Source organism: Macadamia integrifolia, chromosome 12, assembly GCF_013358625.1.
Source record: "Macadamia integrifolia cultivar HAES 741 chromosome 12, SCU_Mint_v3, whole genome shotgun sequence".
Lineage (NCBI taxonomy): Eukaryota > Viridiplantae > Streptophyta > Magnoliopsida > Proteales > Proteaceae > Macadamia > Macadamia integrifolia.
Window position 1 is genome coordinate 28,303,252 of NC_056568.1, and position 23,877 is coordinate 28,327,128.

Genomic DNA, 23,877 nt, shown 5'->3' on the forward strand with positions numbered 1-23,877 from the left:
TATAATAGAAACACATAGATTTTCTATCTAATGGGCAGTACTGAAGCTATAATATGTAACACACACAATTATAATAGAAACACACAGATTTTCTATCTAATGGACAGTATTGAAACTATAATAAGTAACACACACACATACACACACACACACACACACACACAGAAAAGAAGGTAATGAATAGAAGAAATATACATCCACGACAGATCCAATCAATATTAATTAATGATAATGACCATGTTGATGATAGAGGGGTAGATTGAGTCCAAGATGTTGAGCCAAAGACACCTAGGACATTTCTCAGACAAATGCTAACTAATTCAATGTAACCCATACTAAGGACAGATAGTATAGAGTACATATACGAAACGAGAAAATGTAAATATCTGCTAAAAATAAATAACATTAGATTAAACGATAAACAAAGATGAATGTTGGGTCTGTGAAAGTCTTGTCACATTTATTCTCTTTCGCTGTTTCTTCAACAAGGAGATCAATGAGAGCATTGTCCATTGTCTCTGTCCAACATAACTGTTGACCTTTCTTCCTTGCAGGTTTCTTTCATTTACTCTTAAAAACCTCCCTCTCTTGATCATTATCCATCCTAGTTTGTCAAAATTACAAGTCACAAAACATGGTAAGTAATAATAACATGATCGTTTTGTTTGCAAACATATATGCCACTACAAAGATAGTAAGATCTTGTCTGGTAAAAAAAAAAAAACCATCAATCAAGACAAAAGAAGAGAAAAGAACTCCATCCAATAATTTATCAGATCAAACATCAACTAACTAGAAATTTCATACAGATGGAAATAAATGTCTTGAGTACATAGATTCCAAAAGTTTAAAAAATCAAATAGGAAAAATCACAATGTCATTTATCAATTATCTATTAAAAGAACACACCAACAGTAGCAGGAAACAAGTACAATGATATATCTAATTAAATCTCTTTGTACGTTGATAATCCCTATACATCTTATCTCCCAAGTCATCTCTAAATTTTTTCCACCTAGTACCCTCCCAAGGTTTGTATTCTCAGTATAAACTAGTTTTATCAGTGCATCTACTCATTGACTCAAAAACCATATCTTCTGGATATCTGATCCATAGGTCAATCTCTAGTAGGTCAAAAATTTTAACAGGAAAATTCACTAGGTTTAGAGAGAAAATAATTTTTTTTTTTTTGGTAAAAGAGAGAAAATGAATTAGAATTTAAAGATCAAAGGGAACTGATAGCAATATCATGTCCTCTGTTTATCACTTTAGCAGGGGCTGATCTAAATGTCCTAAGTTGAAGATTGGTCTATGAGTATGGTCAATGTTGTCAGTTTTGATTCTCAAATGTGCTAATCTATGCTTTCATTTGTTATTGTTGTTGTCCCCCAAACCCAATGCTTTTGTTGATTGGCAGCTTGAATTAATTTTTATAAGAATTTTCATTTCATGATGCCAACTATGTGATGTAAGGCTGGATACAGATGTACCCAACTCCAAATAAATACAGAAGCTCCAACACATATCTGCTAATAGCTACCTCCACAGTAATAGTAAAACAAGCCTCTCTGTTGTAAGAGAATAGGAACGAACTAGCAGTAATAATCCACCACTGTTCAGGATATGTTTAGGACTTTAAATATCCATTAATCACAACCCAATAGTTGGGGAACAATACCAGAACACCAACCACAGAATTTGGGTAGAAATAAGAATAGCTGAAAAACTGAGAAAATTAGGTGTAGTGGAGAAATACGAACAGAATACAATACTGGAATTTTATGCCAAATCTAAAAATTATTAGAACTCACTAAACAAAGCCCAGGTAAGAACTGGTAAGAATTGGTAATATTTACTTCAATTTCAGTCACATCTTACCAAACAGATAAAAACTTTCCAGTTAACAATAAACTTGACACAACTACTACTTATCATAAGTTTCTAACAACTAGAACAAAAAATTGGGTCCATTATCACAATATCAAAACTGACAATGAGCGCTTAACTATCAACTAGATTGATCAAATCAAAATAAACAAAAGAATCAAAGAGGTGAAGTTCCTGCAAGATTCCAATAGTAGCATCTTCCTCATATCCAATTAATGCAACAAATAGAAAGGGGAAGATTGGAGATGGAAGCTTCAATAACAAGCAGAACATTATCTATTCCAAAGAACCTAGAGATATAGTATACATTACCAATCCATAAACAAAATCCACAAACGAAAACGAAATAAAGCGCAAATGAAAATAACATGGAAGGACAAGGTAAAGAGGAAAATAAGTCCAGAGACAGATCCTGATCTGCTTTAGATTAAAAATCTTACCAGTGAGGATCAAACTCTGAGAGAGAGAGAGAGAGAGACGGACCTTCCAACTAAGAGATATGTATTGAAACCTCGATCTCTTTTAGATCAAGCAGATTTTGTAGCAAATCCAATAGATTTTGTTGCAGATCGAGAATATCAAGCTTATCTGTTGCAAATCGAGAAGTCTATTACCTGTACTCCAGCATGTCTCATAGATACATGGTAAGAACCCCACCCCCAACCCATTTTAGCATTATGAGAAAAAATATTACAGGGGAAAATTGTAAAACATTATGAGAAAAAAAATTACAAGGGAAAAAAACTCTAACTAATGGTTCAAATAACATACAAATACATTGTTGCATAATATGCATCTTCCCTAAGAGGCAACTAGTAAAGCAGAAAATCTGGTTGCAGATTGTTACATCAACCATTACAATAGGCTTACAAGCAACAGCCAGGAATCATCCCAAACTATGCATCACCACCTTCAACCTTTCCACCATCATTTACAAACATTAAGTATTGGCATATTGGCATTCATCAGTCATAACTAACAGGTTATGCATCGATACAAGGCAACATCAAGACTCAACTTGGCACATTCCCTTTCAGTAAGTTGTGCTCATAAAGCTTTACCAACCCAAGAAAGAAAGCAATTAATATGGTAATGTAAGCCACAGACTGGATAAGTAACCTCTTACATAAACAAAGAAAGAGGACTTGAAAAACAGAGTTGGCTTTAGAATTCAATTTAGTTTTTAAAATAATGTTAAGTGCTGATGGGGTTGAATAACAAAGAAACACTAATCAGCACTTGACCATCCATAAGCAATAGACGCAATAGAACAAGATCACACATACAGAGGAGAGAATTAGAGGCCTATAACCCAGATGGAGTGGCCCTTCTACTGTTCGTTCTCTACTAGATCATTCAAGTCATTCAAGTCCCTCACAAAAAATGATAGATAATGAAAAATAATCCAACACCTGAATCTATGCTTTACACATAATTATAGCATATTGTATGACACATAAATTGAAGAGGACAAAAGACAAAGGAGCATGAAAGAATCCCACAACCTAACTCATGATTTTCCGATTGATTAAAGCAATAATAATAATAATAAATAAAAATAAATAAAAACGTAGCATTCTAGCAACAGAAGAGTTATAAAAACAAAGAAGAAAAACCCCAAACACATATCGACAGATGCAGATGACAAAAAACCCCAAAGATAGATCGACATTGCAGAAGAAGAGAGAGAACGTGTGAGAGTGAGAGAAGAGCGACTTACCTCTGCTACCTCTCAGACTTGACGACACCCAGTGAATGAAATCAAAGTTTGAAATTGGAACTCTGGAACTTTCACTCATACGCTGCGAAGACCGATTGCAGAATGGAGAAAATGAGAAACTCAACAGTCGCACCAACGTCGCTTGCAATCCCAACCGAGATTTTCTCCACTCTACGATGAGAAGGAGATCGGCTCTGAGATGAAAAAGGAGAAGAGATCAGATCGACTCTGAGATGAGAAGGAGAGAAGGTGATCAGGGAAGAGGGAAGAAGGAGATGACGAATGAGTCTCAAACCCGATAGGTTTTCCAAGTCATTTTATCGACAAATTCTACGGTAAATTTTCCATCCGATTTTCCTAAAAATGGTAGCTTCTTGTAAAATTTCACCAGATGAAAATTTTCCAAATTAGACAACAAACAAAGGAAAATCTAATTTTACGGTATTTAGGGAAAATTTTTCGAGCCGAAACAAACGGAGCCTTAGGAAATAAAGATTTGACCAAAAGGGTTTTATTATATAAGAGAGGGAGAAAGAGATTTAATGTTTTTTTTAACTTCCTCTCCTATCTCCCATATTTTCTCTCTCCCTAGTGAGTGTGTGTGGAGGAGAAATTTTAATGGTGGATTACTTTTTTCCAATTAAACGTGGATCATATTTTCAAAGTATTAAGATCAATCCCTACAGTTATTCAAATGTGAAAGAAGTATTATCTGGAAGAGGAACTTCAATTGCGATTCTAAGGTAAACCGTTTCATTCCAATGTATTTAATTTTTGTACAATGATTTCAAATGCAAGAGATCCCAATCTGATCCCTTCTACTGTACGATTTGGTTTCCATCAACAATATCGTATTGGTATTGATTGAGATAGATTCTTGATCCTTGATCAATTCGGATCAATTACCCATATAGTTTCAAGGGTAAAAAAAAAAAAGAAAAAATTCTGAAAAGAAACGCCACAAAAGTGATCGATACCCACCGATCCTCTCCCATATCAATACCAATATCGAGAACCAAATCTGTGGTATTACCAAGAGATCCAACCATCCAGTATGAGTTGCAACAGAAAAGAACATGGTTCGGCAAATCAGCAGAAGAAGTATCAGTAGAATTGAGCTGATTCGAATCAACCCGGAGAGGATCGCCCGGTCCACCCCTGTTAGGAGTTGCCCTTAAACCGGAGCAGGCCCGCCGATTCACCCACGCAATTCCAGTTTTCTCAAAACCATGGTTCAGCCGCCAATAACAACATCTCCCCATTTCGGCCAAACAATAGAATGGGTTCTCTCTCAAAAGCCTTATTTTCTGTGCTTTGATGGAGTTGAACCAAAAGTTAAAAGTAGCAGGAAAAGAAGATGGATTGATTAGGGCTTAAGTGATGGTCAAGTCTTCCGCTTCTTCAGAGGATGAAAAAGAAATGGCCGAAGAAGATCGGTTGAAAAGGGCTAACGAATTCGAGTCATTTTCTTCTTCGGATGATGAAGTCTCCCCTGCCCGATCAATTTTCTGTCTCAAGAAGAATGTCTCATTGGAAAAGTACGACCAACTGGAGGACTGCTACATCTTGGAATTTGATCCATTTGAAAAGCTTTCCCTCAAGGATGATGATGATGATGATGATTACGATGATGATGAAGAAGAAAAAGAAGAAGAACCCTCTGTCACGGTTCATCGAAGCCAGGTGGGTACCCTGAACAGAGGAAAAAAACCATCAGTTAAAACCAAAATCTTACCCTTGTGAATAAAACCTTAGTTTCTTTGTTCATCCTCATTATCAGATTATTTTTTAAAATATTTTTGTTTGAATTTATGTGTTTGGTATATGTTGATAGTGGCTTATCGAGATTATTTCCATTCAAGGCTTCTCTGTGCGAAATTTCCCTTCAATGAAACTCCTCACTAGGATTACTGTGAACAGGTGCGCAAACCTCAAACCTCAAAACACTTAATTGATTGTGTGGTCAAAGAGGAGATCGGTTCAGCCCCTTCCTCAGAGGATGAAGATTCCTCTATCGGCTCAATTTTCTGTCTGAAGAAGAATGTCTCCACCAAAGAGTTCGACGAAGTGGAGGACTGTTACATTTTGGAATTCGATCCATTTGAATCCATTGATCTATCTGGCAAGCTCTCCCTCAAGGATGATGATGATGATGCTGAAGTAGAGCTCTCTGTCATAGCTCAACGAGGAAAGGTGGGTACCCTGAACAGAGCAAAGAAACCCCTTCAATTAAGCTGAGATCATATCCTATATGGAAGCCCTAGTTTTTTTTGTGAAACCCTAGTTTCTTTGTTTCAGCCCCATCATATACTTATGTGTTTGCTATATGTTGATAGGTGGCTTGTGTAGATTTTCCCCATTCAAGGCATCTCTGTGCGAAATTTCCCTTCTACAAAACTCCTCATGAGGATTACTGTGAACAGGTTTTCAAATTTCTAACCTCAAAACTCTTTAACTGATTGGTGCATAGAGTATCTGTAGATCAGCATTCTAACTGATTGATGTATATTGTGCTAGCTTGACAAGTATCTTTCTTTTTCTACTGTCCTAGTTTAGCAATTGATCTGAAGCTTGGCTCTTAGCTCACTCATTATAGCATTAGTATAAAAAAGATGTCTCTTTCATTGTCAATTTTAAAATCAGCAGAGCGAAATCAATTAAAATAGATGTTTTGATGGTTGCAGTGCTACTGTTATGTATGTGATTCAGCTGCCCCTTGCAAATACTGGAAGAGTCCAGGAGGACATTGTAATGCAACAGACCATGATGAGTGGTGGGAGAACCTGAGAAGACAGAATGTACCAGCGCCCGCTTTCATACCGAACTGAAGCAACTGTTTCATCTTAGCTCTTTACATATATATATATATATATATATATCTCCATGACTTGTATGGTTGGTGCTACTTTACGTATTTGATTCAATTGCCACTTACAAATCCTGGAACAAACCAGGAGGACATTGTGGTGCCACAAAGCATGATAAGTTGTTGAAGAATCTGAGGAGAAAGAAGAAGCCAGCGCCGCGACCAACCAGTAGAGACCTCGAGGTCTTGACACACTTTTCTTCTATAAGTTCAGGTCACCAGAAGCGCCTTCCTTTCCTTGTTAAGCTTGGCCTTTGCAATGGTGGGTAGTGGTAGGATTTTGTGTAAGATCGTCGGTGTTCGTTCCAAAGATTTAAGTGAACACATGAATAGATCCGTGGAGATAATTTTGTGTAGATGAAAGTATGTAGATAAATATTTGAAGGATGATGGGATTTTGCAACATTGGATTTTGCAACATTGAAATGTTGGAATCAGACCTGATTGCAGATATTCTTTGACAGGAAACATGATTGCCCTTAGCTATAACAGTAATATTAAAAGGAAAGGAAATCTCTGATACTTTCAACTCAAGCAAGTTGTGGCAATATGATTGAGAACTTTTCTTCTTTGTAGATTACAAATGGTACTTTTATCTTGTGGGAATCTTACAAACATGGGGTGACAACCTTACTAGTTACAAGCTATCTACAGGAGTTCCCAACTCTTCTGAACCATCCTTTGTCAGTTGCAAAACATCTCCAGCACTGTTCAATTTCTGCTAATGCATAAACAATCACCTCAAATTTCCTGGCCCTTTCATCGCCATTAACTTTTTATTTAAATAAAAATCATTTTTTTGTAGGAATGATTTAAATAAATCATTGCCACTGACATATGGAATAATATAGTTCTATGGTCTAGCTTCCCTTTTAGCATCTATTATGGCCGTCCCTGAGAATGATTCGTAGAGTCTAATTAATATTATCTTATAGTTAATTACACCTAGGGTACCTAAATGCTTTGAGAAATTATGTTTGGATTAGGTTTGGGGTCCTCCATGTTTCTTAAATGTAGTGTTTGGGGTTTTTTTTTTCATCGACAGTATGTTTGGTAATAGTTTTTTCCACTCCTGCAAAACAAGGGGTAATGCTACGTACATTTGTCCCTCTCAGACCCTACAATGGCAGGAGCTCGTGCATGGGGTAGCTCTCTCTCTTCTAATAGTTTTTTCTATTTCTTCAGCAAACAAGCAGTAGCATGCACCTTTGTAGGAAACAAATGAAACAAGGGGAGAGAATAAAAAATTATTTTCACTTATACTCTTTCTAGGTCAAACCATTGCAATATGTCGGTCACAAGTTCGAAACTTAAAAATATCTTCTTCTACGAAGCAGGGAGTAAGGCTAAGTACATTTGTCCCTCCAAGATTCTGCAATAGGAGGAGTCTCGTGCACTAAATTTCTCTTTTTTCTCTCCCTAAGGCAAACCATCCCCCACCCTACAGGGAGAGCTGGAAATATGAAAAAAAAAAAAAAAAAAAAAAAAAAAAAATGATATCCAAAACATGGTATATCAAACTAAACATTGAGTATCCCGAGTATTGCAAGCATAATTTACCCATTATTATTAATAACCATAATTGGCATCCAAACATATATCCTAAATGCAACTGGCATGGAGGAAACATTCAGCCTTTGAAGAACATAAAAGGAAGGCTGCATTTACAGTTAGGTTGCCGCTTTCAGCTATGTGAACCCTCTCCATTAATTCTACCAAAATAAAGACCCCTCTAAATCAATAACCGCTAAATTGGAATCTATCATATCAAGGAATGATATGAATCATGTGACAGAACCGGGGTCACAGAAAGGATTAATAAGAACTACATCCTGGACCATTCATAGGAGTTGGTCTATTTACCCAAACCTAAAATATACCCATCCGATGGCTCTTCCTGTGAAACACTTGCACTCCAAGCACTCCTGAGTTCTGATTACTGTAAAACGGTTCTATATTTAATAAAATTTTAAAACTTCAAAAAATGTTCACAATCGAACAACATAACGGTCAAAAAAATTTTAAAACGTTAAACACAACACTTCCCCTAAGCGTCCGACTTCGAAGTTCCTAACGGTCGTTTTAGTGTATTCAATATTTCTATCAGTTCAACCGACTATACATACCTCGTTACCTCCCCATTTCGGCCGAGCAATTAGTAGGGTTTTCACTTCAGGGCTTTGTTTGAAACTGAAGTAAGGAAAAGAAATGGCGAAAACAGATGGGGTTTTAAGGGTTAACGAGATAAAGTCGTCATCTTTTTTAGAAATTGAAGACGAGTCCCCTATCAGATCAATTTTATGTTTGAAGAAGAATGTTTCCATGGAGGAGTTTGATCAAGTGGAGGACTGCTTCATCTTGGATTTTGATCCATTTGAACCCTCTGAACTATCTGAGAAACTCTCCCTCAAGGACGACAATTCTAAAGAGCTCTCTGTCATATTTCAACGAGGCAAGGTTAGTTCCCTGAACAGAGCAAATAAACCATCAATTAAATCGAAATCATACCCTAGAAGAAAAACATAGTTTTTTTTTTTGTTGGAATTTATGTATTTGATAGATGTTGGCAGGTGGCATGTAGAGATTATCCCCATTCAAGGCATCTCTGTGCGAAATATCCCTTCAACAAAACTCCTCACGAGGATTACTGTGAACAGGTTTTTCAAACTTTCAAACCCTTTACATCAAGTGTTAATTAGATTAACATTTATTTTTTTGTTTTTGTTCTGCCCTATTTTAGAAATTGGCAGTAATTTAATGGGTAAAGGGTATTTTATTTTGAGTTTCATAGAATGTCTCATTATCAATTTCAAAATCAGCAGAGAAAAATTAATTAAAATTGATGTTTTGTTGGCTACAGTGCTTCTGTTATGTATGTGATACAATTGCCCCTTGCAAATCCTGGAAGAAACCAGGAGGAGGACATTGTGATGCAACAGAGCACGAAGAGCTGTGGAAATACCTGAGGAGACAGAATAAACCAGTGCCGCCACCGCCAAATACTCTTAAAGCTGCTGTGTCATCTTAGCTCTTTACAAGTAGTATGTTTCTTGATGACTATTTTTGAAGTCTGGCTTGCTAGGTGGATGCTTTTTGCAGCAATCTAATTAATGTAACATGCTTGAGTTACATATTTAGATTTTTTGGGTGGGTGGTACTGGCAGGATTTTTGAGTTCCATGAATAATAGCGAACACATAAATGCATCCATGGAGATAATTTTATGTTGATGGAAATATGTAGATAAATATGTGAAGGATGATGGGATTTTGCAACATTGTGTTTGCACTTTTGCAATAACAATAGTATGAAAGTAAATTTCTAAGACCTAACCTGAAGCAAGCTGTGGCAATATTATTGACCTCCTTCAAAAAGAGAAAAGGAAAGGAAGGGGTGGGGTTTAAAATTTTAAAGTCCATGATTAGTGGGAGGAAGGACAAAATATAATGGATGTGGATGTAAGTCTCAAATTGGCAATTTTATGCTGCCAGACTCAAGTTGGAAATCCTGCTTCAGAAGAGAATTCTGTGGGAAAAAGGTTGCCAACAGTAATAATTCTAATACTGAAATCCATTATGATGAGATTACGTTACAATGAAGATCCACTTTGCTTGAGTGTGAAGAACATCTCTCTTGTAGGCTAACATATTGCTTCTCTCCCCCCATGCAATACTGTTGAGTGATGGTTAGGAGAAATACATTAAGTTTTCTCCTTCTGAGTATAGCCATTCTCATATGGTAAAATATTAAAAAAACTTACATAAGTTTAGAATTGTAAGTTTTGGAAGAAAAAATTGTTGTACTAAAGAAAGTGAACCTAACTGATCCAGTAGCCAGAACAAAGAAAGCTGATGCTCCTTAAACAATAATAATGAAAAAATAAATAAAAGAGGAAACTACAGACAGACGATTTCACCATGGTCATGATTTTTTTTTTTTGGGTAATATGTTCATGTAAATCTTTCTACACTTTGCACATGGTCAAATCACATGCAGAAATTCAGTAAAAAAAAGCAGGGAAGGGTTGGGGCCAGGAAATGTATGAGGATTGAGAATATCATGATAATTATGCCCCTATGGGCATAATTAATACTGTATGGCTCTACCAACAGAGGCAAAAACCACGAGAAACTCAAGCAGCAGATGAACAAGAGAGTGACAAGACTGTGAATCAGACTGTAGCCCCTTTCAAATATTCTATATGCTTTTTTTTTTGGCCCTTAAGTTCATTCTATAGTATCTCCATGAAGTAATTGATGGTCCAGCGACAACTTAGTATCAGTAGCATCAGTTCACTGGCCTATATAGTATCAGTTCTCTGGCCTATCAGAGGAACAAAGAAATGTTATCGATTTAATCCATTTGGAAGCAAATTAGTTTCCATTCCTTTCTTCTTTCTTCTCTCATGTTTTTACTTTTCTTTTCTACGATAAATCTCCCCTCCCGTCCCCTGCATTCAAACCATCCACAAGTTTTCTCTTCTGTCTTCCTCCTAACAGCATGAAGACGATCAGATTGTGTTGATTAGATTCATCTCATGCCCAACTCTTTGAAGTTTTATCCCTTTCTTTTCCCTTTCCTCAATAACTCATGTTAGAATACTGAAACAGTTGACAGAAACAAGCTGATCAATATTCTTGAGAATACTCTGTATATTAAAATAGGAAGCATCACATGGCTCAAATACTTGAGCTCATCACTTGCAGGGGTCTCAAAATTCATGTATTAGAGCATATTGACTCCTTGAGCAAATTGTAATCTTTATCAGGAGGCATCACATGGCTCAACAGAGACTTTATTTTGCTCCTTGAGCAAATTGTATGGTGGGTAACAAAATTCAGATTTGAACCACATAGTTCCCTATACAACATTACATGCATTTTAGACTATATAACACCAGTAACTGAAAATATAGGGATCAGACACTAATGGTAATGTATTCAATCACCTCATCTTGTATGTACATTCTCCCCTGTTCTGAATGGTATATGTCTACAGAATTACTTACTTTCTGGTTGAAAACCCTCGTGATTTGCAAACTTAAAGTAGGCATTATGACTGGGTTATCTATGTTCTCTAGAAAATTAGGAACATGAGAACTAGAAATTGAATCTCATGTTTTATGTGGATGGATTTTCGTAGCAGTAGAGCATATGCAATCTCAAATAAATTAGTTTGGTCTTTGGAGCTACAGGGAATCAAATATTTTCTACCCAATTTGTGGAAATCTTCCTATTGTCAATTGGGAAATGTTCCAATGGCCACAAGTTTCATTTAAATGTGGCAACACTATTTATACAGCCAAAGAAGGTTTCAGGTCAGAGGCTGAAGGAGCATAAGAAGTGTTATAGGAAATTGGGATTGTTAGATTAAGAAAAGAAACTGATGAATCCAACCCAAAAACTTAATCTATTAGGTGAAGAAGGCCCACCTGCTATATGAAGGCAACTAAGGTCCCATATGTAGAAATGCAATCCTAAAAGAGATGCAGAAGGTAATGAAAAAATTAGAATAAACAATGCACACAGGTTTACGAGGTTCTGCAAGATTGCCTACGTCCTTAGTGAGATGAGATTCTGCTTCACTATCAATGGAGAATAGGATTACAGCGCTCGTTCTCACACCTCTCAAAATTGCTTACAAAGAAAGTAACTCTCGCTACAAATATATAGCAAAAAACCTTAACATCGGAAAGTACAAAACTGCGGAACCTCCTTTCTGTCTGTCGGGGGCCTATACTAATACTCACTGATTAAACTGCGATAAAATACAAGACATCGTACAGACGTACACCAACGCCATAGTCACTTGATGTGGGACTATTCCCAACAAAAACTAAGTGATTTCTTTCTGATCTCCACACCTGTAATGTCTTTCTCTGCACAACCACTTTTGTGCTGTGCTCCCAGAGAACATAGAAGAAACAGCAGAGATCAGTCACAATAAGTATAGCTGCAAGATCCAAGTCATTGCTTTGTTTTGATTCATATCCATGGTCTTCTCTGCAGGTTGTTGCATGGTAAGAGGTGGTTTGACAGATGATGGCATTCAGCATTTCTGCATTGATGGTTCCTTCTGGGGAATGGAGTGCATCATTATCATTATACTCTTTTTGTTTAGATGACACACCTTGTTTCTTAATTTTACAGAATTTCCTCTCTGGAGATCGTTCCATCACAAGACATAAAAATTTTGAAAGAAAAAATTACAATTAAACACAGAAATATGAATTGAAGGAATTAAGTATTTAATGCCCATGATGATTCCATAGACTATTAATATTATGTGTCAACAATTGGGAAATTTTCGGATTGGAAGGTCAATGACCAAGAGAGAAATAAAGGAAGCAATAAAAGCACTAGAAGTAAGAATCTCTGGAAGATAATGCTCGTCCTTTTGAAGCCTCCAGAAGATAATACTGAGTCTTTTGGAAGGCTGCTGCTGCAGATAGACTAACCTTTCTCCAGCCAGCATTCCCATATTGATATTTCCCTCGCTTGCATAAGTGGGCTGATTCTGAAGGGTCGTTAAGAAACCGTTTAGAGCCTATACGAATAAATTTTCTGTATATGATTTGCTATATATTTGCAGTGAGGTTCCTTTTTGTAAGCATTCTGAGAGAGGGGTAAGGACAAGCAACTATAACCTTATTCTTCATTGATGGTGAGGCGAGATCTTATCTCACCATGGACATAGACAATCTTATCGAACCACATAAATCTTTGTGTTCATTTGTGATTTTTGTTCGTAATTTTCTTTCTTTTTTACATCGTTTTAGAGTTCTAGTTCTACTTAACACCTTTTTAATTGCCTTTGTCTTATTTTCAAGAGTTGTTTAAGATAAAAATATATAAAAAATATATATATACATATTTAAATAATTTATAAGTGACATCATTATATCATTATACAAAATTATTCTACCATTATATGCTGAAATTTGAGCTCAACCCAACCCTGGCTAGCCCTAATTTTTTGGAACATAGGGGTCCTCTAATTCTAAACTCAGGAACGGTCATGGGAACAGTCAAGGCCAAAACCATACCATTCTGGAATGGACTGGATCAGACCTCAACGAACAGATCTACTTCTTTGTTTTTTTTAATCATTTTTATGATAATTTTACCCTTGAACCATATATGTGGAACAGGATCAAAAAGATTAGGAATAAATTTGACCATGGTCCATACCATTCTAATCCAGCCAATACTGACCATTCCGTTCTGATTTTTAGAACCATGATCCTCTGGATGGAGGTAGGGCTGGGCTATTAGAATTCAGATTCATCAGCTCAAGGATGGATTAGGTTTAAACTGAGGTAGTCAACATCTAACCTAGGGTATGTTGATGTTGACATTAACCTGACCCTGCAGCCCATGATCAGATGCACCTCTAATTTTATTTCACAAGTTAAACTTGGCCTTGAAGGTTGGTGGCATGACTTCATAGAATGGTGAAGGCATTGGGCTTATGAAACTCAACCATAGATTGGCTTTAAAAGGAAAACTTGGTCCGATTTAATCTATATATACTTTAATAAATAGATTAAATGATTAGTGATCATTTGTGCCAGGTGCTCATGTGCTAAGTTCTAATACGAAATTAATATTAGTGATCGTGGTGATAACCATAGCAGCTGTGGTGATTGTTTTATCCGATATCTGTTATTGGAGAATAATAATGAGAAGGAGAACGTTGGCCAAAAGAAAAGGTATGGAGTAAATAATCTCATTGTGGGTTGCACCCCACCTGTGAATCTGATGATTTTATATTTTTTTTGGGTGTGCAATGTTCAAGGGCCCAAAAGAGGGCCCACAAGGAGCTATTGAGGGGCCAAATAAAAACCCACAATGGGGCCACACTTCTTGAAAAGCAATTAAATTAATACATAATATTTTGTGACTTTGATGTTGTCAAGGGTATGGTTGTATTGGATCGGTCAGATTGGATGTATTTATATCGGCTGAGACGGATATCAATTTTTAAGTGATCAGCAATCGAAGTAGTCATTCAGAGATCAATGGCAAATCTAGAGATTCAAGATCTCCTAGTCCGAGGATCGAGGGTCGGTGCTTTCTAACAAGTGGTAATGGTGGAGTTTTCAATTGGTAGTTCCCGAGCTATTCCCTCGTAAACTCAATTACCGTTTACCCAAAATATATATATATATATATATATATAATCAACAAGAAAGGATCCACTTTTTTCTCTAATTTTGAATCTCACATTTTTTGAATTTTTTTGACCAAATCAAGCTGATACATAAATCAATCTAGGAAAAATGTACTTTTTCTTATCCTTGATTGATCTAGAGCACATCTTTATTGATATGAATTGATATCGGTTAAGACAAAAACTAATCCAATACCCGAGAACTAAATCCTTATCACCAAGTGGTGGAGTTTACCAGTGTATTCTTGAGTTCACCAACCCCTATAGGATTTATATATATATATATATATATATATATAAACCTCATGTATGCATTTTAAAGCACCCACATTGATCGCCTTAGGAATTACCTAAAAAAAAAGTGACGACCTTAAAAGAAAACATGGTCCAAAATCAAATGAACAATTGTCACCCTAAATGGATGAAATATGAGATAATATTTTTAAGGAAGCTCTATGGTCCAACATGGTACTTTTAAAATCTATGACGCTCCTCACCAAGGTTTTGGTGCACGAATCGGATATTTGACATCTTAAAAATTGATATCATATCAGTATAGATTGGTATCTAATCGCCCATATTAGATAAAAATAATTCTGATTTAAAAAGATAATTTTTTCGTTATTTTTACCACTGGTCTACGGTGATTCGATATCGATATCCCAATTTTACATTGAGAAGTTTTTCTTTACTGCGCGGTGAAAAAATGTATTAGTTGTACGATAGTTTATGGACACTAATCAAAACTTGAATTGAAGAGCTAGCGCCTGGAGCTCAAGGAAGGAGGTCGTGGGATTGAACCATGTTGTACGCATTGTATGTGAATGTGTGTAGGTATATCCATTCGTGAGTTGTCCAGATGATTAGAACGAATTAAAGATTGTGTGGATAGACGTATGATTGATTTTTCATCTGTGTATTTACGATTTAAGTGACGAGCATAGTAGGATAACTCGATAGGTAAGTGACATGATGAGGTGACTGCATACAGATCAAAAGTCGAAGGGAAGACCACAAAGACCAAACGACATTAATTAGTGGGGATTTTTTTGTCAGATATTATTGTGATTGCTCAGGAGAGAGAGAGAGAGAGAGAGAGAGAGAGAGAGAGAGAGTTTAGTTTGGTGAAACTGATCTGAGCCTCAACGTGAACCACAAAAATGTGATGAAGAAGATAAAAGCCTCTGTGACTGAACCAAGATAGTGAGAAAACAAGTGGTTTTCAGAGTCTTGTTAACTATATTGATAATGGAAACAGAAATAAGAAAAAGAGGAACAAGAAGAATCACAAGATCGATGATCCATTACTCCCATATGATCATCTACGGTACTCTCCTCCTTCTATCATGTTCTTCTCTTATGTTATGCTCAGCCGGAGGAATAGGCAAGATGAAAACTGTGAAGCGGGTGATCCATGATGGAGAAACTATAGTTTCCAAGGGAAAAATATTCGAATTTGGCTTCTTCACACCTGATGGTGCTAAACATGAAAATCGATATGTTGGAATATGGTACTACGGATTACCTAAAACCTCAACAACAGTGGTGTGGGTTGCCAACAGAGAGAAACCAATCCCAAATACAAAAGGTATTATTAGATTTTATTGATTTTATTTCTACATGTATGTTCTTTGTTACCCAATTAGTTAAGTGTCATGCATGATTTGGATGATGAGGGCCCTTCTTTTCCTTTAATTTTGGCTGTTCTCTCTCTCTCTCTCTCTCTCTCTCTATATATATATATATATATATATATATCCATGTCAACATTGAATAAGGGAAAGAAAGTGATATTGTCCATTTGAGATTATTAATTTGTAAAAACAATATCTTTCATTTCAATGATATGATTTTTCTATTTCTTATATTATTGTTGACTTTAACAGGATCTATAATCATCAGGGAAGATGTAAATCTGGAAGTTTTGGATGAACTGGGAAAAATCCATTGGTCGACGGAGTTTTCCATTTTTCGAAACCCATTGAACCCAAGTTACACTTCTCGAAACCCAGCGATAGGAAACACAAGTGAAATACTTACGGATTCCGGGAATCTCATCTTGAATACGTATGATGGAGATGATATGCCAGTATGGGAGAGCTTCCGAGAGTATTCCAACACATTCCTACCTGGTATGGGGAATATAAGCAAGGTAATATTGAAAGGACATATATGTCAGTAAGGTAGCAATAAGATAACTTTGAACATTAATGCACTAAATAATTTTGAAATAATTTGGAGATCAAATTTATATATATATATATATATATTATTTATAGGAGGGTGTCTTCTCATTTGATATAGAGGAGGTCTGAAATAACCACCTCACCCCTCTTGATTGATGCTAATGGATGTGTGCTTATTGGTTGGGTTGCTTCGGACAAAAACCATTTTTCCTTATTTGTAAATCAAAGTTCTCTTATTCGATCTTATTTCCCAAATATCTTCTTAGACTCTTAATCCAGGCACTGAAAGATGACATATATTTCATTTTTTAGGCAATCCAATCATGGAGGAATGAGTATGATCCATCTCCTGGATCTTTTACTTTTCAGTTTGACAAATCAAGATATATAATCAAGAATGGATCAAACACATATTGGAAAAGTCAATCATCTATCATTGATTTCGCCAATCCTCATGAGATCCCCAGTGGTGTTGAAGCAGTATTATCAGATCGGATAGGTCATCCCGACTATAACAACACAAGAATAGTGATGCATCCATCAGGTCAAATCAGAGTTTATAACCTGTCTGATCTAATATGGTATGTACCAAGTGATAATTGTAGCATCTACAATGCGTGTGGTCCATATGGTATTTGCAATAATAGCAGCACCAACCTACAATGTAAATGCTTGAAGGGTTTCAAGCCCAAGTCACCGGCGGATTGGGATTCCGGTGAGTTTTCAGCAGGGTGCATTAATATTAATAAATTTTCACTGGATTGTAAATATGATGACAACAAGTTCTTATCCTTAATTCTGATTAAAGTGGAGAACCCTGACAGTACTATTGCGGGTGTCAAGGGTATGGATGGATGTAAAAGAGAATGCCTTGATCATTGCTGCCATGCTTTCTCCCTTCAAAATAGTAATCACTGCCTATTGTGGATAAGTGATGAGCTACAGGACCTCCAAGAGACTCTCTCCAAAGTGGGTCACGAAATTTATGTCCGGGTTGCAAGTTCTAATTTTACGATGGGTACGGTTGCAGGTTCTAATTTTACGATGGGTACGTATTATTTCTTTCTTTTCTATTCTCATCATCTATAATTGATTTGTGACTAGTGTGATCACGATGAAATGAACCCTTTATTTTATTTTTATTTTTATTTTAAATAAATTAAAAGATTTTCCAAATTCATGTTTTATATAAGAGGAACCATTATCCACATGATCTTTCTCTATTTATTTATCATTTGCATTATGTAAAATTTGTGGTTCACCTCAATTGCATAGCTCATTCTCCGTCTTTTGTTTTTCAATAATTCCTATTATTATGTAATCAACTAGTTTTAAACAGAATTGAATTTTTCAAACACCAATTTCAAAGTATAGTAAACAAATAAAAAGTAATAAAACCATGCATAGACAAATCAAAATGATCAACAAGACAAATAAATGTGATGATGTGGCCAATATGTGCACTTAATTTGGAGTCAACTAAACTATTGTTTGTGATATATATATATATATATATATATGCAAATGAATGGTGAAGGGATAGTGCAATGGACATGAAAGAAACCACACACAATTAGTGGAGTGTGAATCAAGTTCTCGTGATTCACGTTGGTTTGATCCACACAGATAGAATCCACACCAGGGTTTTTCCTTGCATATATTTCATCTGTGTGGATTGACACCTTACAAGAGCCTAATCCCAATCCAGAATTAGGGTAGTCAACATGTACCTATGTCAGTTAGTATCAGGTTAGTGTTGACACTAATCTGACCCTCCACCCGAGGACCCAGATTCACCCTTGATTTTATTTACAAGTTAAGTTTGGCCTTTAACGTTGGTAGGACATGACTTCATAGTATGGGAAAGGATTTGGGCATACGAAAATTCATCCCTAAACCCATTAACAGTCATAGATCGACTTGAATGGAATCTTGGTCCTTTGATTTAATCTACATTTCAATTAAATATATTAAATGATTCAAAATATTAAATGATTCATGTTCTTTTGTACCAGGTCCTCATAAGCTAAATAACAATAATTTATCAACAGCTTTGATCGTAGTGATAACCATTGCAGCAGTGGTAATTGTTTTCTCTAGTATCTATTGTTGGAGAATAATAATGAGATGGAGAAAGATGACCAAAAGAAAAGGTAGGTGTGAATCCATGATTAGTGAAGATATTTTGGGAGTTCATATCAATCACTGGTTGTATTCTAAGATTGTTGTTGATATTTTAAAATCAGCTTATATGGAAAGTAATCAAGAAACGTCAGCTTTTCCTTATGATGGGGATGCCCAACATGCCAATGACAAGAGTATGGATGTACCATTTTTCGATTTTGAAAGCATAGTGGCTGCTACTCAGGACTTCTCCAACTTAAATAAGCTTGGACAAGGAGGATTTGGACCTGTCTACAAGGTTCTTCTTCTTCTTCTATTTAATTATATCTTATATTGATTTTAAACTTTGATTCGTAAATAAGATCAACTTTGTTTGACAAGTGTGTCACAGGGAAAATTAATGGGAGGACAAGAAATAGCAGTGAAGAGGCTTTCAAAGAATTCTGGACAAGGTCTAGATGAATTCAAAAATGAAGTCTTATTGATTGCAAAACTTCAGCACAGGAATCTTGTTAAACTTCTAGGCTATTCTATTAAAGGAGATGAAAAAATTCTACTTTATGAATACATGCCCAACAGAAGCTTGGACTCTTTCATCTTTGGTAAGGCTCTAATATAATTTTAAGTTCTTTTAAGTATCTATCTCATTATTCTGCATTTACTTATTTATATGATATGCCTACCATTGAATCTAATTCACTTTCTAACTGGAAACATGATAGATCAATCAAGATGCTCATTATTGAACTGGGAAAAGCGCTTCAACATTATAATGGGAATTGCTCGAGGACTTCTTTACCTTCATCAAGACTCCAGGTTGAGGATTATTCACAGAGATTTAAAAACTAGTAACATCCTCTTAGATGAGGAGATGAACCCTAAAATTTCAGACTTTGGCTTAGCGAGGATTTTTGGAGGAAACCAAAATGAAGAAAATACTAATAGAGTAGTTGGGACATAGTAAGTGTTGAAACTTAATATCATCATTCTATTAAAATTACTCAAGTGTTGTAGTTCTATTTGCTTTTTTTATTAACGTGAATCTATTACTGTTTTAATGATGGCCAATTGCAGTGGATATATGTCACCTGAGTATGCATTAAATGGGATTTTCTCAGTTAAATCTGATGTCTTCAGCTTTGGGGTTATGCTACTTGAGATTATTAGTGGAAAGAAGAACATGGGCTTTCCATCTGAACACTCTTTGAATCTTCTAGGATATGTAAGACTCAACTTCTAAATATCATTGATCACTTTGCCAATATTTTCATTTCTCACTGGAATTCTCAATTATTTCAGGCATGGGAATTGTGGAAAAAAGACAAAGTGTTGGCTTTCATGGACAAATCAGTAAGTGAATCATATATTGCATGTGAAGTTTCAAAGTGCGTCAATGTTGGACTCCTATGCGTACAAGAAGAAGCAAATGATAGACCAACCATGTCGAATGTAATTTTCATGCTAGGTAGTGAGACTACAACTCTTCCAACTCCCAAAGAACCAGCTTTTATTGCAAAGAAGTATTGTCCATCTACCACAGCTTCTTCATCCAGTAGACCAGAAATATATTCTATTAATGAGCTAACAATTACTGAGGAACAAGGTCGATAGTACAGGGTTTTGTTGATGATACTGAGTGAAAATGATGCACCTGGTTGTAAATCTTGTTTGGACTTTGAAGTGGTCTGTCAATATGACACAAACGAAATAGCATGTGAAGGTCCAAACTTTAATGGTGATAGCCCAGAGAAAACTAACAAATGTACCAATAGATAAGGTTCTCAAATTTTTGTATTAGTGAATGGATATGAGTTCCCTCTTTGTAGTCTTAAAAAAGTTGTAATTATAAGAATTGATCCTATACTCCCCTCTTTTATGGGACTCAAAATAACCTTCTTGTGTTATAACAGGCTCCAATATGCTCAAAGTAGCATATTTAAAACAGGGACTTAATTTTAAAATAAATAAATAATAATAAATTAAATGCTAAAGAGAGTCTAACTGTGATGGTGTTGAACTATATAATGGAAAAATCAATAATCAAAGGAAAGTTTTAGAAAACTAATCTTATCACTAGGAATCATTTCGTCTATATGAAATTAAGAATAGTAGTTCTGCAAGTTTCTACATGGTTCACCCTCACTCATTCCCTCTCATAAATGGAATCATGAGGTCAAGTCACATAAAAATTGAAGTTGGTTAGTCTTGTATCTTATCCTCTTATCAGGCTATAATTTTGTTCATAGTGTCCACCTAATGATAACAAGAAGAGAAGAAGAAGAGCAACAAGAGGAGTCACTAGATGGTCCCCTACTAATATATCATTCTCCCTCTCTAGCTTTGTATCTCTTCCTAAAGACAATAATGTATATTGTGTCCAAATATGTTTAATTAGGACCCCTCAATGAAGTATGGACAACGTAAGTAGATACCTACCATGTGAGAAGGGGAAAGGCAAGTGATTTTCTTCCGGCCTGATTTATTGTCCAACTACTCCTGGAATTATTTCTAACATCAGACCTTAAGCTAAAAAGCCTCACCTCTCCCTCAGAAGAAAAAAAAAAAAGAATGGAGAAAATCAGAGCAGGGAGATTACTTTGATCAGTAATGATAATGAGGCTAAAGTTGAACCCCAATGGTCCTGAGTCTCCTGAACTCTGAATTGGCTGTATAACCCCATAGGGATTCTATACCATAGAATCATATGAATAACTCTATAGTGGTTAGAACACAAGAATCATAGATTCACTATGGATGTAGTCCCTAAACCAAGAACACACAAACATGTAGATTTACCACATATATGATAATCAATGGGAGTAGAAGAATACATGTGTGTAATTTTAAAAGTCCCATAAGTATTGATCACGAAACTCTCTCCCATGTGCTTGAAGATCAGTCCCATAAAGATTGTAACAAGGAACTACACATGGAGTCCCATTGGCTAAAATCTTCTGCAGCCTTTCACCCTTGGAATTCTCTCACATGCACTACTCTTGTGAGGAGAGTTCGTGCTTCCAAAACCATGAAGATGTTAAAGTGACGGCTACAGGGACCTTTAACTTCTATTTATAATAGAATCCCTAAAACCCTAATTCATTCCCACAATGAATTGGGCTAGGTATATCCCACTTGGAGTGTGTCAGATTAGCTTGGGCTTAATAGATCATTCTGGATTAGTTAAGCCCATAAAAATCCAGCAATCTCCCACTTGGGTTACATTGATACAGACATCTCTCTATTGATATTGGCCATGAAATCCCAAAGCTAAAATACCGCTCACATAATTTAGATTCAATTAATAAACCTCTCATGTTGAGTAAGGGTGTCAATCGGTTCGATTTTGGTTATTCGGTTCAGTTTCGGTTTGGTTCCAAATGAAGATATGGTGGAGCATAATCGAATTGAGAACAGAATCAGTTCCATGTTTAGATACTCAAACCGATTCAATTAGGTTCGGTTCGATATTAGTTATAATACTGTTCTGATATTCGGTTTTAATTCGGTTAAGAAAAAGGGTTCCACTTTTGAACCATAACTGTGATGGACCAAAGGCCATAATGGGCTCAGTTATCGACTAGGTTCTCCAATTTCCAGCAATGGAACTATAGAATAAAATATTAATATTAATAGCATTAAAAGAAAAATCATAAGTTTTCAGTAGGGGACCACCGACCACATATCACACTTTATTTTTCAATAACTAAAAAGGGAAAAACACCCTGGGACTTAGGTGGGTGCTAGCTGCAAGAGGTAAAGCCAAGAACTACCTATAAGAACATTAGAAAAAATCAGAAAAAGGCTTTCATAAGGGAACAACAGAATGACAGAACATGTTTTTTTTTTTTTTTTTTTTTTTTTTTTTTTTTTTTTTTTTTTTTTTTTTAATGAAAAAGTAAAAACACAACAAATTTGCTCTTTTACTACGAAAATTTTCCGTAGTTAAAAAACTCTACCGTAGCAATTGAAATATATACGACAGTTAATGTCCGTCGCATGACCGTCGTTAAGATTGCCGTCGTATTTGTTTACAACGGAATTATGGAATGCGTAGGTTTAGGTTATTAACTACGGAATTATTATACCATAGCTTAAAATCAAATTTAAATGACAGTAAGTTACTGTAGTATAAAATAATTTATTACTACGGAGTACAATACCGTAGTAAAAATATCTCTTTTACTACAGAAATATAACGTTGCATAATGTCAATATATACGACGGATGCTTGGAAGTGTAGTAAAAAAATACTTTTTACTACGAAAATATAGTCCCGTCATATATAGTAGAAATTTTTTTTTAAATAATTATATTTACATAAAAAATCCTTGTAATAATACATCCACGAAAAAAATATTGGGCATATTCCAAGCAAGAAAACTATGTAGTGACCATACTCTCTCCACACTTTGCTTTCCTTGGACCACAACTGGTGAATTGAAGCAACCATGAGTTGGTTTTAAATTTGAGAATGAATAACTTCAAAAGCCACAATAAGGAGTGAAAAAATACAAACATCCACAGGACCCCATGGTTCTAGAAACTGGTATTCGATTGGTTGGATCATCCAATGCATATATAAGCAATAGATGGGAGCAATCCGATCAAGCACATAGCTAGCCACGTATAGTGGATTGGTCAATCCAATAGCAGTATTAGGGGATGTCCTTTACTGGATCAACAAATCCTTTTGTTTTGATTGCCTATTCCATACAGATTCTGATCAATATCCCTGAGGAACCATCCAATTTGAAATACCAATGTCTAAATCATTGTGACCCCACTGATACACTAAGGCTCCGTTTGGTATCGTTCTAAAAAAATGTTTCTGGAGTTTTTTCGTTCTATTGGAACGAAAAAATGGAATCTTCTGTTTGGTGCACTTATGGTCCGTTTCTGTTTCTTTGGAACAAAAAGTGAAAA

The 23,877-nt window shown here is 35.7% G+C and overlaps 3 protein-coding genes and 2 long non-coding RNA genes across 6 annotated transcripts in view; 3 read left to right on the forward strand and 2 right to left on the reverse strand.

Annotated features, from left to right (window-relative positions):
• Positions 1-309: 309 nt before the first annotated feature.
• LOC122058470 lies at positions 310-4,069 on the reverse strand. The gene is made up of 3 exons (XR_006133784.1): positions 3,608-4,069; positions 2,328-2,475; positions 310-604 (listed from the first exon to the last, which is right to left on the reverse strand). It is a non-coding gene; the product is annotated as an uncharacterized LOC122058470 (long non-coding RNA).
• An 823-nt stretch (positions 4,070-4,892) lies between these two features.
• Positions 4,893-6,941, forward strand: LOC122057065 (serine/threonine-protein phosphatase 4 regulatory subunit 2-like). The gene is made up of 4 exons (XM_042619058.1): positions 4,893-5,290; positions 5,528-5,800; positions 5,944-6,030; positions 6,292-6,941. Exons 1-4 carry the CDS (start codon positions 4,988-4,990, stop codon positions 6,433-6,435), a joined length of 807 nt encoding a protein of 268 aa, XP_042474992.1. The 5' UTR covers positions 4,893-4,987; the 3' UTR covers positions 6,436-6,941.
• Positions 6,942-8,542: 1,601 nt separating this feature from the next.
• Positions 8,543-9,804, forward strand: LOC122057066. Of its 2 annotated transcripts, none has more exons than XM_042619061.1 (3): positions 8,543-8,930; positions 9,034-9,130; positions 9,334-9,804. In XM_042619061.1, the coding sequence occupies exons 1-3, from the start codon at positions 8,788-8,790 to the stop codon at positions 9,499-9,501; spliced, it is 408 nt and encodes a 135-aa protein (XP_042474995.1). In that variant the 5' UTR covers positions 8,543-8,787; the 3' UTR covers positions 9,502-9,804. The 2 variants fall into 2 exon arrangements, with proteins under 2 accessions (XP_042474995.1, XP_042474994.1); XM_042619060.1 differs by having other exon boundaries at positions 8,550-8,930; positions 9,044-9,130.
• Positions 9,805-15,815: 6,011 nt separating this feature from the next.
• Positions 15,816-20,898, forward strand: LOC122057106 (G-type lectin S-receptor-like serine/threonine-protein kinase At4g03230). Its single transcript, XM_042619110.1, has 9 exons — positions 15,816-16,232; positions 16,531-16,796; positions 17,143-17,878; positions 18,846-18,983; positions 19,077-19,252; positions 19,346-19,556; positions 19,677-19,914; positions 20,029-20,176; positions 20,254-20,898. Exons 1-9 carry the CDS (start codon positions 15,893-15,895, stop codon positions 20,563-20,565), a joined length of 2,565 nt encoding a protein of 854 aa, XP_042475044.1. The 5' UTR covers positions 15,816-15,892; the 3' UTR covers positions 20,566-20,898.
• LOC122057107 overlaps positions 20,438-23,877 on the reverse strand; it is a 6,077-nt gene continuing 2,637 nt past the window's right edge. The window contains exon 5 of the long non-coding RNA XR_006133458.1: positions 20,438-20,639. This is a non-coding gene — a long non-coding RNA (uncharacterized LOC122057107). The remainder of the gene's footprint in view (positions 20,640-23,877) is intronic.

Excerpts from the sequence above, each read along its gene's own strand:
- LOC122057065 (XM_042619058.1), top strand. The coding sequence starts at position 4,988 with ATGGTCAAGTCTTCCGCTTCTTCAGAGGATGAAAAAGAAATGGCCGAA. Across the intron at positions 5,291-5,527 it reads TCACGGTTCATCGAAGCCAG|GTGCGCAAACCTCAAACCTC; the intron begins GTGGGTACCCTG and ends TACTGTGAACAG. Across the intron at positions 5,801-5,943 it reads TCATAGCTCAACGAGGAAAG|GTGGCTTGTGTAGATTTTCC; the intron begins GTGGGTACCCTG and ends ATATGTTGATAG.
- LOC122057066 (XM_042619060.1), top strand. The coding sequence starts at position 8,682 with ATGGCGAAAACAGATGGGGTTTTAAGGGTTAACGAGATAAAGTCGTCA. Across the intron at positions 8,931-9,043 it reads TCATATTTCAACGAGGCAAG|GTGGCATGTAGAGATTATCC; the intron begins GTTAGTTCCCTG and ends AGATGTTGGCAG. Across the intron at positions 9,131-9,333 it reads ACGAGGATTACTGTGAACAG|TGCTTCTGTTATGTATGTGA; the intron begins GTTTTTCAAACT and ends TGTTGGCTACAG.
- LOC122057106 (XM_042619110.1), top strand. The coding sequence starts at position 15,893 with ATGGAAACAGAAATAAGAAAAAGAGGAACAAGAAGAATCACAAGATCG. Across the intron at positions 17,879-18,845 it reads AGGTTCTAATTTTACGATGG|GTCCTCATAAGCTAAATAAC; the intron begins GTACGTATTATT and ends CTTTTGTACCAG. Across the intron at positions 18,984-19,076 it reads AAAGATGACCAAAAGAAAAG|CTTATATGGAAAGTAATCAA; the intron begins GTAGGTGTGAAT and ends TTTTAAAATCAG.